The sequence below is a fragment of the Acromyrmex echinatior genome, chromosome 2 (genome assembly GCF_024713525.1).
Source record: "Acromyrmex echinatior isolate Ae372 chromosome 2, ASM2471352v2, whole genome shotgun sequence".
Lineage (NCBI taxonomy): Eukaryota > Metazoa > Arthropoda > Insecta > Hymenoptera > Formicidae > Acromyrmex > Acromyrmex echinatior.
In genome coordinates, this window is record NC_141853.1 from 3,088,215 (window position 1) to 3,100,641 (window position 12,427).

The following is a 12,427-nucleotide window of genomic DNA, read 5'->3' on the forward strand; positions in this document are numbered from 1 at the left end:
ATGGGTCGTGATAGAGCACCCACCGAAGGAGCTATACGCAAATTGGTGAGGAAAGTTCGTGAGAAAGGGATGTTAGTGGATGACATTATATTACGACTGTTTTGAGTGAAATTGGCGCCGAGGTAGTCCAAAATGTCATTAATAATTGGGGTGACCGAATGGCATACTGTAAGGCCAGTAGAGGGAGCCACATGAACGAAATCGTTTTTCATTCTTGACGCGGATACTTTTAGCTTCACAACAAAAAAAAAATTAATAAAAAATATCAATGTATGCTCATTTGATCGCATTTTTAAAAACGTACCAATAGATGGCCCACCCTGTAGTTGGAGTGCTAACTTCACATACCCAAATTGTACAAATAAAAAAATAAAAATATGTACAAAATAGTTTAAGATTATTGTATTTATTACATTTTTTCGGAATTCTAATAAAAAAAAACTTATTTGGAGATCCTTTAGTTTAGACTATGTACCTAGTTCTTTAATTATCATATATTTATAATATTTATTATTGGTATCTGGAGACACTGGTAGTATCTCGGCGTTAAGCTATAGCGCGAGACATGGCCTCCTTTACGCAAACCGGCGTTTCTATCAAATGATATTTTTTTCGAAATGTGTGAAATCGAAAAGATCATTCGATGGGACGGCAAATATCATATGAACTGTTTCAAAGTAGAAGTTTCACTCTTTAAAACGCACCTAGAAAAATTATCCTGCAATCTCTGATAGCGGAGATATCGTTTCTTAAATATCGACAAAATTTACAGGTTTTAAAGTGATCCCCTAATTGTTGCGTAGTATATTATATTGTATGCCAATAATACACAATGTAATATCAAAATAAAAATGAGTTAAATAAAGCGTTTTGAATATAATAACTAAAGGCTATAAATGCTTTTACATCCAATTATTTTATTTTTATAATTTTTTAATATTACATTTTAACTAACTTCCAAAAATTACTGACTAATTTACCGTAATTTACTAAATAAATCACCGTAAAATTTAGTCGTTTTCATTTCTACGCAAAAGCAACATGTGATATATCTTTGAAAAATAACATTAAAGAGGAAAAAGAATTGATAACAGCAACGAAAGACAGACAAGTTGAGGAAATTATATTATTTCAGGTGACGGAACTTGGATAAAAAGAGGCTTTAATTCCTTACATGGCGTTTCATCAATCATTGGTTATTATTCGAAAAAAATACTAACGTTTCTATAAAATTATTGCACTAAAAAGGATGTGAAAGTATGGAACATTTGAAAGGGATAGAAGATTATGAAAATTAGTTGCATGCACATAAATGCACAATAAATCATGAAGATATGTTCGGTAGGAAAAAAGTAGACAAAACATGTAAAATATTTTTTAAAAATCTGTTAAATTGCATAAAATATGTCAATTATTGTATATAAATAATAGTGATAGCAAAACATAAAACTATCGTAAATTCGAAGCCTTACAGCGACGATATCACAATTAGGAAAAAAGAATGTGTAAATTATGTTAAGAAAAAGATAGGTGTTTAAGAAATTGTAGGAAAGAAAAACATCTTGGTAAAAAAGCCTATGCTAATTATGGATTTAATAAAGGAATTTAATACAACTACGGATTTAATACAAGTGCTCTATTGATAACAATTGAACCACAACATCAGTATTGTTCGAAAGGCAAAAATAGTTGGTGTAAGTAGCAGCAGGTGAAGGTAAAAGAAAATAACTTCAAACCTTCAAAGGAATTACATTCAAAAAATTAGGAGACTTAAAATCTATATACGATGATTTATCAAAATTACAATTGTTAGAAAGATACGTCGACGATTTTAATCAAAATACATAGTAACGACGATTATATAATGCTCATATTTGGAAAATTACCACAAAAATTTCATTTTGCGATGCTATAACTATTAAACTTGCCACTGACTAAACCTATGTTACCACTTATATCTTCAACAATGGATTTTCGAGGTTATTAAAAATCATGGATATGTCAGATATCAATATTGGATCAAATATTATATCCAACTAAATATTGTAATAAATTGGATGAACAATAAATCGAGAAAGATGAGTGTCGGTTGCAGAGCACATCATGTGACAAATTCGTTAAGAACAAAAAAGTGGAGCAATAAAGAAAATTGTCTGCAGAAGACTTGTTATATGGTTCCGGAATAGCAGATTAAGATATGTATAACAAAATTGTATTTTATTCAAACTTAAAACTTTAAACATATTTGTCTTAAAATCACTTTTTTCAACCTAGTTGATACGATTTCTCAAAAATTATTGAATCGATCGCTTTCAATTTTTAACAGTAATTTAAAAATGACAATTACAATGATATAAGTTTACAGGGTATTAAAGAGCCAACCGCGCACAGTACTTCCAAATTGTTTTTTATATCTTAAAGATAATGACATGTTTCGGCTGTCTATTCGAGACCTCTTCAGAAATTTAATAAATTTAATTACAAATGTGACTTCATCTTCTTAAAACAGAATTATGTCGGATAGACGAGCAGACAATTAAAAACAAAAATAGCTGAACATAGAAACCATATAAACTGGAACATCTCTACTTGTTCTATTATAATCGATCATAGAATGCAGTATGATCACGAATTTGGGACAACGTTAAAATATTAAATGAAGAACCTTTTTATAAAAAGCGCTTAACTTCTAAAATACTTAATATTAAAAAACAAATAAATCCCAATTTACAAACAGGAGCTTCATAAAACATATATACAGATTATTAACAGTATTTGACTCTGATACTACAATTCTTTTCCTCAATCTAAAAAAGAATCAAATTTTACATCGATAATAATAATAGAACTAGTAACCAAAAAAAAAAGGAAAAGGAAAAGACTGGTTGGATCCATTATGCAATCAAAATGTCTACAAGAGCTCTTGTGATAATTGCAATGTTAGTTACGTGGGTTAAACAAAAAAGACAATCAAAAACAAGATGACATGTTTCCGACATTAATAGGAAATCAAAATCCCTATTGATTTTCCAATCACCACATTAACTAGAGTCTCTGTTCTGTAACTCGTTACTATTTTAACGAATTATAGAATTATAGAATTATAGAATAGGGTACCAGAATCACAATTTTAACTAGGCTAATATTAAAATTTTAGATATTGAATCTTCTTATAATAAGAGATTAATATCGAAAATGAGCACCATATATTATATATCACAGAACTGTCGGAAATCGGCCAGTGTCTCACATTCGTTCGCTGAAACGCGCCTTTCTCGGATGATAAAAATTGTTTAAAAAATTAACAAATCATTTATATCATCAGAACTCTTCGGAAAGCGTTAGGATACATTCAGAACTATACGAAAAGTACCATAAAACTAACAAGATTCTTTGAAATCAGACAGCGTCTCATCTTCGTTCGTATAAAGACTATTTTTTAGGGAAAAAAATTGTTTAAAAATCAAAATAACAATGTTAGACGTCAGAACTCTTTGTAGAACTATGTATCTTTTCAAATCCTATAAGAAAATGTGGCTGAAAACATTTTTAGACGAAATTGGCCCTGTGTGAATCTGGCATCTCATTTTGAATTTTGGATTTCTCGGCTTTAATGGCCGAAACTGTTTATTCTATATAGAACTATAGAACTATTGAAAATAAACTCAGAACTCTCAATATTTAATGAGTTTTAAGAAGAACGATTTTTCCAAGTTTTATAATTAATGTGCATACTTCGTCAGTATAACCGTTTGACTTTCTGTCTAATTTTATTTATTGTATTATTTTTCCCCACTTAGTAACGACAATTTCGTTTTGATCTCTCACACACTCTTAAAATGTCTTACTATACGCACGTTTCTAATTTATCTGATTATTTGTTAATATGTAATGTAAGTTTATTCAGTTCTTTAATGAATTTTTTTATATTAGTATTTTATGCAGCAACATTACATGTTGCAGCAATATTACAGAAATTTTGTAACGATTCTGTGCTGTAGGAAAAAAGTTCGGTAAGCTTAACAAAATTGGAGATAACACAACACCCAAGCCTAAACAAGACAAACACGTCCATCTTGATTCACGCTTGTTGTGAACTAACTTCTAAGTACGAAAGTGTAAAGTGCAAGCACTACGAACTTATCCACACTACTTTTATCGGACACTTTAAGGGCATGGCCAGTCTCTATTTTTCTTGGAACTCTATGACTTCTGAGATTATATTGATATTATACAGTAATCAATGACGGCTCTGTCATATTATATTAGTCACAATCCACAAGTTAATGAATAACTACACAGGTGAAATGTTCCTAATTATTAGGTGTTGGAATTAATTCGTAGCGTTTTACAAGTGATGGGAAGTACTTTCATTAATGTATTTTTTAATGCTCATGTGAAATAAATAACATTCTTTCATTAAAAAACGCTACGAATTAATTCCAACACCTAATATTTTATTCGTATTTATTACGTTTATGTTATTATATAATCAGATACATATAAGTATGCGGATTTTTCATTTAATTCATACGAAATTGCAACATTAAAAATTCGAATCAAATTCCGTGAACGTCAATAATAGCTACGTCATTTTATCCTTATCTACATTTGATTCTCATCAACTTGACGAGACATCTAAAGTCTAGAATGTCATATAGCGCATCACTTATAGCACATGTCCGATTGACTTTACATTTTATAAATCAACACGCATTTCTTCATGATTCAACACTCTCAAAAATATCGATATGGATTCAACACCATGCAGTGTCTATCAGTATAGAATTCTCACCATATTAGTGTCATAGAGATTTCAATAAACCATTACCTATAAATTTAAGGCTTGAAATGTTTTGTCATACGATAAATGTAATATTAAACTTAAGTAAATATTAAGCTGTAATAAATTACGAATCATAGTCGATTATTTTTCAATCATCTGTGATTAGTTCATTTCTTATGGGATTTAAGACTTAAAGCTTAGGTATGGCTTATTATAGAAAACCCATTAAGGCAAAAGCATAAATTCTTGTATGGCATAAAAACAACCAGTCTTTTATTTCGTGGAAAGAAAGAAAATTAAAGACTTTGATTGATTAATTTATTTTTGCATTATATCATATGGTTATGCAAAATACTGTGCTCATTGGGTCCGGATATCCATCTAGGAAATTTAAAGAAGTGCTATTGCCCTTAATGTTAACATCACCATAATATGATTTAAAACCCCTGATGTTTATACCAATGATAGATTTTACCATGATAGATTTTAAAATCCGTAGTGTTAAATCCTCATCATATTGATGTTAATATTGAAAATAATACGGAATATTACACATAATATTATATATAACCGATAAACATCGCATGTGTAAAATCCACATCGATATTTTTAAGAGTGAATGAACGTCGATTGTCATTTCAAAATCGAAAATGATTTCGAGATTACTGTCGAAGAATAAGATTCTCAGCTGAGAGAAAGGGAAGAAAGAGGGGGAGGAGATAGTGGGGGGAGAGAGAGAGGGAAGGATATAATTGCGTATCGTCAATGTGATGCTTAAATCGAATATCTAAATGTTTATCGACACGAATTCGGTTTATCGCTCTCTACGCACTGCAGACAGCACAACTTATAGTCACACTCACCTACGTTCTTATACGAGTAGAATTTGAAGATACTTGTTCTCCGACCAGTCTCCGACTGTTCCATCTCTAACGACGTAACCGAATCCTCGAGAGAATCAAATCCTTCCGGCGTGCCCCGCTCGCTCATGATTGTTGTATCCTCTGTATCTTCTCTATCATTAGTGTCCACTTCCGAATTTTCGTTTGCATCCTTCCGCTCCATGAATCACCGTAAATCCTCTTTTCTCTTTATGTCAACGTGATAACGATAACTCGCAAATCAAGATGCGATATTCACCAGTCTCTCTCTCTCTCTCTCTCTCTCTCTCTCTCTCTCTCTCTCTCTCTCTCTCTCTCCCCCCCCTCTCTCTCTCTCTCTCGTCGTTATTATTGCCGTTGCAACAACTTTATGATTGAATGACGTTTTTAAGAACGATCTCGTTTCCTACAATCGTGAGAAAACAAACGACTGTATATTCTCAAACTAACTCGAACGTTACGTATACCTAAGCGCGCCGTGCTAGTTCAGAATACACAGAAGTTATCGGCAACTTGCCCAGGATATCTCCGTCTCGTAGCCCCCTCTCGCTTCCTCCTTACTCACCCCACCCCACTCTCTCCCCCTACGTACTCATACTGATAAACCCCATGTTGCCATGTTATGGCATCCTTAATCGGATTTAAGTTATGAAACTGACCAATCATAACTGTTTCTCTAAAGGATGGAATGATTGTGATTAATTTCTAACTATGGATATTAAATCCGAATAAGAGTGACCGTGTAAATGTAATCATGAGGGCCATGGCACACAAAAAAAAATTAAGCAATAAAACGTAGCAGTAAGCGAATTAATCAATCACAGTAGAGTCCATAAGACGATAACATAAGTAGTAACTAATCCAATATTGATTTCCTTACTACTTATGTCTTACTGCCTTCAGTTTTTTGTGTGCTATGGTCCTGAGTCTCGTGTCGTGGTCACAGTCAAGTCTCAAATTACACTCAGAAAAAAGTTTTGTTGATATGTGACCAACTTCAACCTTCTTATTAACCGAAAATTTGATTAGAATAACAATATTAATAAAATTTTTTTTCTGAGTATAACCGTATACAGTCTGATATTCTGATCTCGAGTGTTTCCTGATTCCTGTGGTTGATTAACGTGACATGTAAAAAAGAAAAACTCGTCAAATAACGTTTTCATGTCCATTTATACTAGTAGATTAATTACGAGTGCGTTCCGAATTACGCACAAAACACATGATATGCGTCATTTCTTGTTGTTTCATCGAAGAATAAAGAAAAATAAAATGATACCTTAGGCATAATTTCATACGTAAAATTTCGAAACGTATCCTTTAATATCGATTTGATTTACTTTTTATTCTTTTCTAATTCTTAGAAATTCTAAAAAAAGATAAAAAGTACCTTAAATCAAGATTAAGATAAAGCGAATTTATATTAGTAAAAATCAATCACATTTTTTCTCTAAGAAGAAAGCGACGCCTCAGAGCAAGCATTTTCAAAAATGGATCGTGATTAGGGTTATCATTGTATATCTAAATCAAAAGAAAAGAGTACTATGTATAATTTAAAAAAAAAAGATGATCTGAAGGTGGAAAGAGGAAGCATAATTTTTTTTACGCGTTAAATATAAGTATTATATTTAATAAGATAAAATTGCTAGAATATCATTTTTATTAATAATAACAATAATTTTGCAAATATTTAATTTTATGATTTAATTTGATAGATATAAAATTTTAATTAATGATCAGAAATTTTACATCTCAAAAAAATACATGTACTCTTAAAAAAATACTGGTAATTTTATAAGTCATGATCCATTGGGTTACAAGCTAGGATAATTTTTATTCACAATTTTTATATATGTTACTTTATGTTGTCTCTAAGGAAGACTCAAAAGTGAGCCGAAACATGTTAGTGAATAAAGAAGTTTCATACATCATAGATATATTATTTACGCGACGTCTTCTGCGCTTGACTCCTATTGTCCATATCCTTTTCAGTTCTTTGATTTATAAGGAGTCTTGATTAGTTTGATTTGTTGTACGGATTTATCTGATTATATATTTGAGAAATAGTTTTAGAAAATTGCACTCAATATAAATTTAAAAAATAGGAGTAAATTTATATAAATAAATAATAAATGTAACTCTGTCTGCTCTTTTATATTTATTAACTAGATAGATCATGGATGTTTGCCATTTTAAGAAATAGTTCACGATCCACGCACGAGTTTGAAAGTATGGGAAGCTGTGTCTTAGAAATTACGTGTCGGTTTGCTTGCATTCGCATATTCAATTTATATTTAAATTAAATTATACAAATATAGAGACAATTTTTTTTTAAATTAAAACAATATAATAAAATTAATAAAAAATTCACGGACAATTCAGAGTCAACGCGGTAATTGATGCGTACAAAATTCAAACATATTAATAATTAATTAAACATCCATATAATGTAATCAATCATAATACAATACAATGTTTCGATCCTATTTTAGGATTCTCAGCGGTGAAAAATAAACCTTCATGAATCTTGAATATTATTAAGCATTTACAGTTAATTTGTGAAGCTGTACTTCCACAAAACAACATATGTAAGCCCATCACTTGATTGAGTGAAAGTCTTCTCTATGTCTATCTTTAATTCTAAAAGGAATATCTATATCAATATAATATATTTTAATGAATTGCAATGATATAAGTAGCCAAATTTTATTATTTGAGCTTACCTCCGTTGTTCAGCAAAGACATAAAACTTAATTGTTAATACAATTACACATTTAAATAAAATTCATCAATAAATTTTGACAGGTTAACATACAGTAAATTATGTCTTAACTCGTCGACATTAAACGATGTAATAACAAAAATATACATTCCTAACTGTGATGGAAAAAAGCTAATAACTCAAATTATTGTTTATGAGTTTGTCTAAAATGTTCGCATATGCCGATCTAGTATATCTATGATCGCATATCTATAATCTAGACCTTTAATTTTTTTTTAAATTTAAACCGTTCTTCTGGACTTTGATAAAAAGCATTTTAGAAATCAAACGTCTATAATAATAATTTTCGATATCCAGAACAAGTTGTCCCAATCAAATTCATGACCGTAATGCAATCTGTGATCAGTAATAGCAGATTTAGAAGATGTATTTCATCTGATATGGCTATTGTGTTCTTTTATTCGGATTTTTAAATTTGTACGTGTCTGACTACGTAATGCATCACAATTCTTACATTTGATTTTGTATATAACATTCTTTTTTTCCGTGGAAGAGGATCCTTGATAAATCTATTAAATTTATTAATATTAAAAAACAAAATTTTGTGATCTATTCCATTAATAATATTTCTGAATTTGTTAAAAAAATCTTATACAGGGTTGGCCATATTCGACGGAAAGATGTTTTTTTTTTCAATCATGGGAAACGTCGTTACTCGATCTAACATCTCTGTCAAAAGTTACAGTGTTGCCAGATCTTTCCGTCGAATATGGCCAACCCTGTACATAGGATATGAACCATTTTATATCGTTTCTTTCATTTTTTTGTCATGTTCCACCTGGAATATCTTATTTAACAATAAATTAATCCTTTTTCTTATGTTTTTAAAAATAAAATCTAATAGAAAATCATTTTGATGTAAGATGTTAATAATAAATTAAATTCTTTCCATGAAATTCCGGATGCGAAAGTAGAAAAAAGTGCTTTACCAAACAAGCCAAATATTACACCTCTTTTTTGTGAAATGGGGTGTTGAAATCAAAAATTTTAAATTCTCCCCAAAGTAGGTTTTTGATACCAATCAAACTGTAAGACATTCTTTTTAATCGCTTTGATGAAATCCAAGAAATTTATGCTACCTCCCCCTATTTCAAGAATGAATTGTAATCTTGGGTGAAAATTATTGAAAGTATGTAAAACATTATAAATATGTTTAGATGGAACCGCCATAATGATATCGTTCACATATCTATCATAAAACGGAATGTGAAAGTCAAAGATACTTAATACCTCACTCTTGCATCACTAAATCCGTCAGGTAACAGAAGTGAGCCCATAGGGATCCCATTATTTATAAAATCGATTGTCAAATCTAAAATAAGTAGATTCCAAAATTATTCTAATCGCTTCATTTTCCGGAATTGTGCAATCCTCTAAGATGAAGTTCTATCTTTTTAAAATAGATTGAATCATTAATTCTGTAGGAATGTTCGCAAATTAGATTATAATCTTTGTGTATATGTGATAATTTTTTAATCAATTCAAAACTGTTATTTATGTGACTAAACTTTTTGGGAACTTTACTAATAATTTGTTTGTGCAGACATGTAGCTAATGCGTAAAACGGACTGCCTATTGATGAAATAATGATTCTTGAGTGGACAATCAATCTTATATACCTGGGAAGACCATAGGCATAAAGTAACGTGCCATCTGAATTTTTTATAAAAATCTTTTGTAATGTATTTTAGGTTTTTCCATCTTGTAATCAAACTTTTGAGGCTATTAATCATTTTTTTAGTCGGGTCTTTCAAAATCTTGATATAGGTTTTCATCACTTAACATTTCATTCATTTTTTTAATGTATGTATCTTTGTTGAGAGCTACTGACATATTACCCTTATTTGCTTTCGTGATAATCAAATTTTGATTGTTCTTTAAAAATTGTCGCGTTTTATTCTTTAACTTTATGAGTATATTATTTACTTGTTTATTAAAACATGAATATGAGAAAGAAAATAAATTGTTAATTATATAAGTTCCATATTATTCCTAAAATTCCTTTCTGAAATGGAATCTGTAATTTACGTACACTATTTTCCCAGTTTTTAATGAATTCAAACACTAAATTTCTTTTCTGTATTATAGGAAGAAAAAAAATTTCACGTAGTTGTAGTAAGCATTGAACTTGCTTAGGAATTGTAATTGAAGACAGATTTATAAACCATTTCTCTCTTAAATTTATTAAAGATGAAAACGGATAATTGTTATTAAACTGTGATATTTTTATACAAATTTCATTATTACCTAAAGCTTTATCTAAAGTATACGTTAAAAGATTTAACATGTCAGTTTCTCTCTTATCGTCATCACTATTATTATTCCAAGACTCCAAAAATATTGTATTCCCTGAATATTATTGTTTAGGAATGTATCCTTATCATTTTTTAATTTTATCATCTTGCCGATTATTTTGTATTTTTTTCTTTTAAATTCTTTTAATAATCCATTGCTTTGTTGAAAAAAATTTATTATATAAAATCGGAGATAAGTTATGAGTGATTGTGCGTACAAGATGAAAAATCCTATTTTGAACAAAAATCCTTGATTTAAAGGCGCCATTAGTTCTAATTTTAGTAGTTTTTTGCAAACAACTTTTTTGATCTATTAAATTGTATAATCGATCCATTTTGATTTAATTAATGTGAAATTTAATAATATTCTTCAAATGTGATGTCATGTCGTATACAAAATTTAACGAATTTGATTTTGAATTGAACGTTGTCAAATAATCTGCAGTATTTAATCCAATTCTTCAAAATTCTAACACGATATAAACCATAAACTTCAGAATAAATTTAAAAAACGAATCATTAGTGTGATGCATTATAATTTCAATCGGTGTATTCCAAACAATAAAAAAACAATAACGAATAATTGAACTGAAAGTAATGTTCCTTGTAATTTAATATAATCAAAACAATAAAATTAATAAGAAAAAATTCACAGAAAATTAAGAATCAACTTTAATTCAATTTAATTTTAATTTGTATCATCAACATCAAGAATTTAATTTTTATCATTAACATCTTATCAAAATGACTTTCCGTTAGATTTTATTTTTAAGAACATAAGGATTAATTTATTGTTAAATAAGACATTCCAGACGCAGAATAAAACAAAAAAAATGAAAGAAACAATATAAAATGGTTCACCATACTCTATGTACAAGGTTTTTCTAACAAATTCAGAAATATTGTTAATGGAATAGGTCACAAAATTCTTTTCGTTCTATAGTATTAACAAACTTAATTTATTAAGGTACACAAGGATCCTCTTCCACAGATGAAAAAAAAGAAAAATTAAAAAAAAAAAAGAACGTTGTATACAAAATCAAATGTAAGTGTGACTGTGATGCATCTATATACAGAGTGTCTGGAAATAATCGCCAAATATTTCATGGGTAAGTAGAGAGGACTAAACTGAGTCGAAAAGTCCTCTACCATTTTGTAAGTTTCCCTAATAGTTACCGAGATATTAATAACTTAAACGCCTTAAAGAAAACCGAATACGCGCGTCCGCCCGGTCTACTACAGCGAAGTATATACGCCTACCGATCGCTTGACGCGCGGACAGTAGGGAGCGGGGATAGCAAGCGCGTCGCCCGAACTATGGAGGCTCGCGCTCGCGGCGGTATGCGCGGCGCGGGGCGCGTATACACTTTGCAGTAGTAGGCCGGACGGGTATTCGGTTATCTTTAAGGATTAATCTATAATAATTATCTCGTTAACTATTGGAAAACTCACACAAAATGGTAGAGGACTTTTCGACTTAGTTTAGTCCTCTCTATCTACCCATGAAATATTTGGCGATTATTTCCAGATACCCTGTTGTAGGTCAAACATCTAGAAATTTAAAAACCAGAATAAAAGAACACAATAGCCATATCAGATGAAATACATGTTTTAAACCTGTTATTACTGACCATAGATTGCATCACGATCATGAATTTGATTGGGACAACGTAGGACGTCAAAA

At 30.1% G+C, this 12,427-nt stretch overlaps 1 protein-coding gene across 10 annotated transcripts in view; it reads right to left on the bottom strand.

The window, feature by feature from the left end:
- Window positions 1-12,427, bottom strand: part of LOC105147763 (Glycerol kinase 2) — a 51,170-nt gene that overhangs the window by 31,232 nt on the left and 7,511 nt on the right. For 3 of the 10 annotated variants that reach the window (XM_087416629.1, XM_087416628.1, XM_087416627.1), the window contains exon 2: window positions 5,650-6,073. The exons of 2 other annotated variants lie outside the window; for them this stretch is intronic. In XM_087416629.1, coding sequence (XP_087272755.1) covers window positions 5,650-5,851 — 202 coding nt within the window. In that variant the 5' untranslated portion in view covers window positions 5,852-6,073. Of the gene's footprint in view, window positions 1-5,649; window positions 7,162-12,427 lie in introns of those variants that run through there. 5 more of the 10 variants (XM_011059002.2, XM_011059000.2, XM_011059001.2 and 2 more) reach the window with 3 other exon arrangements.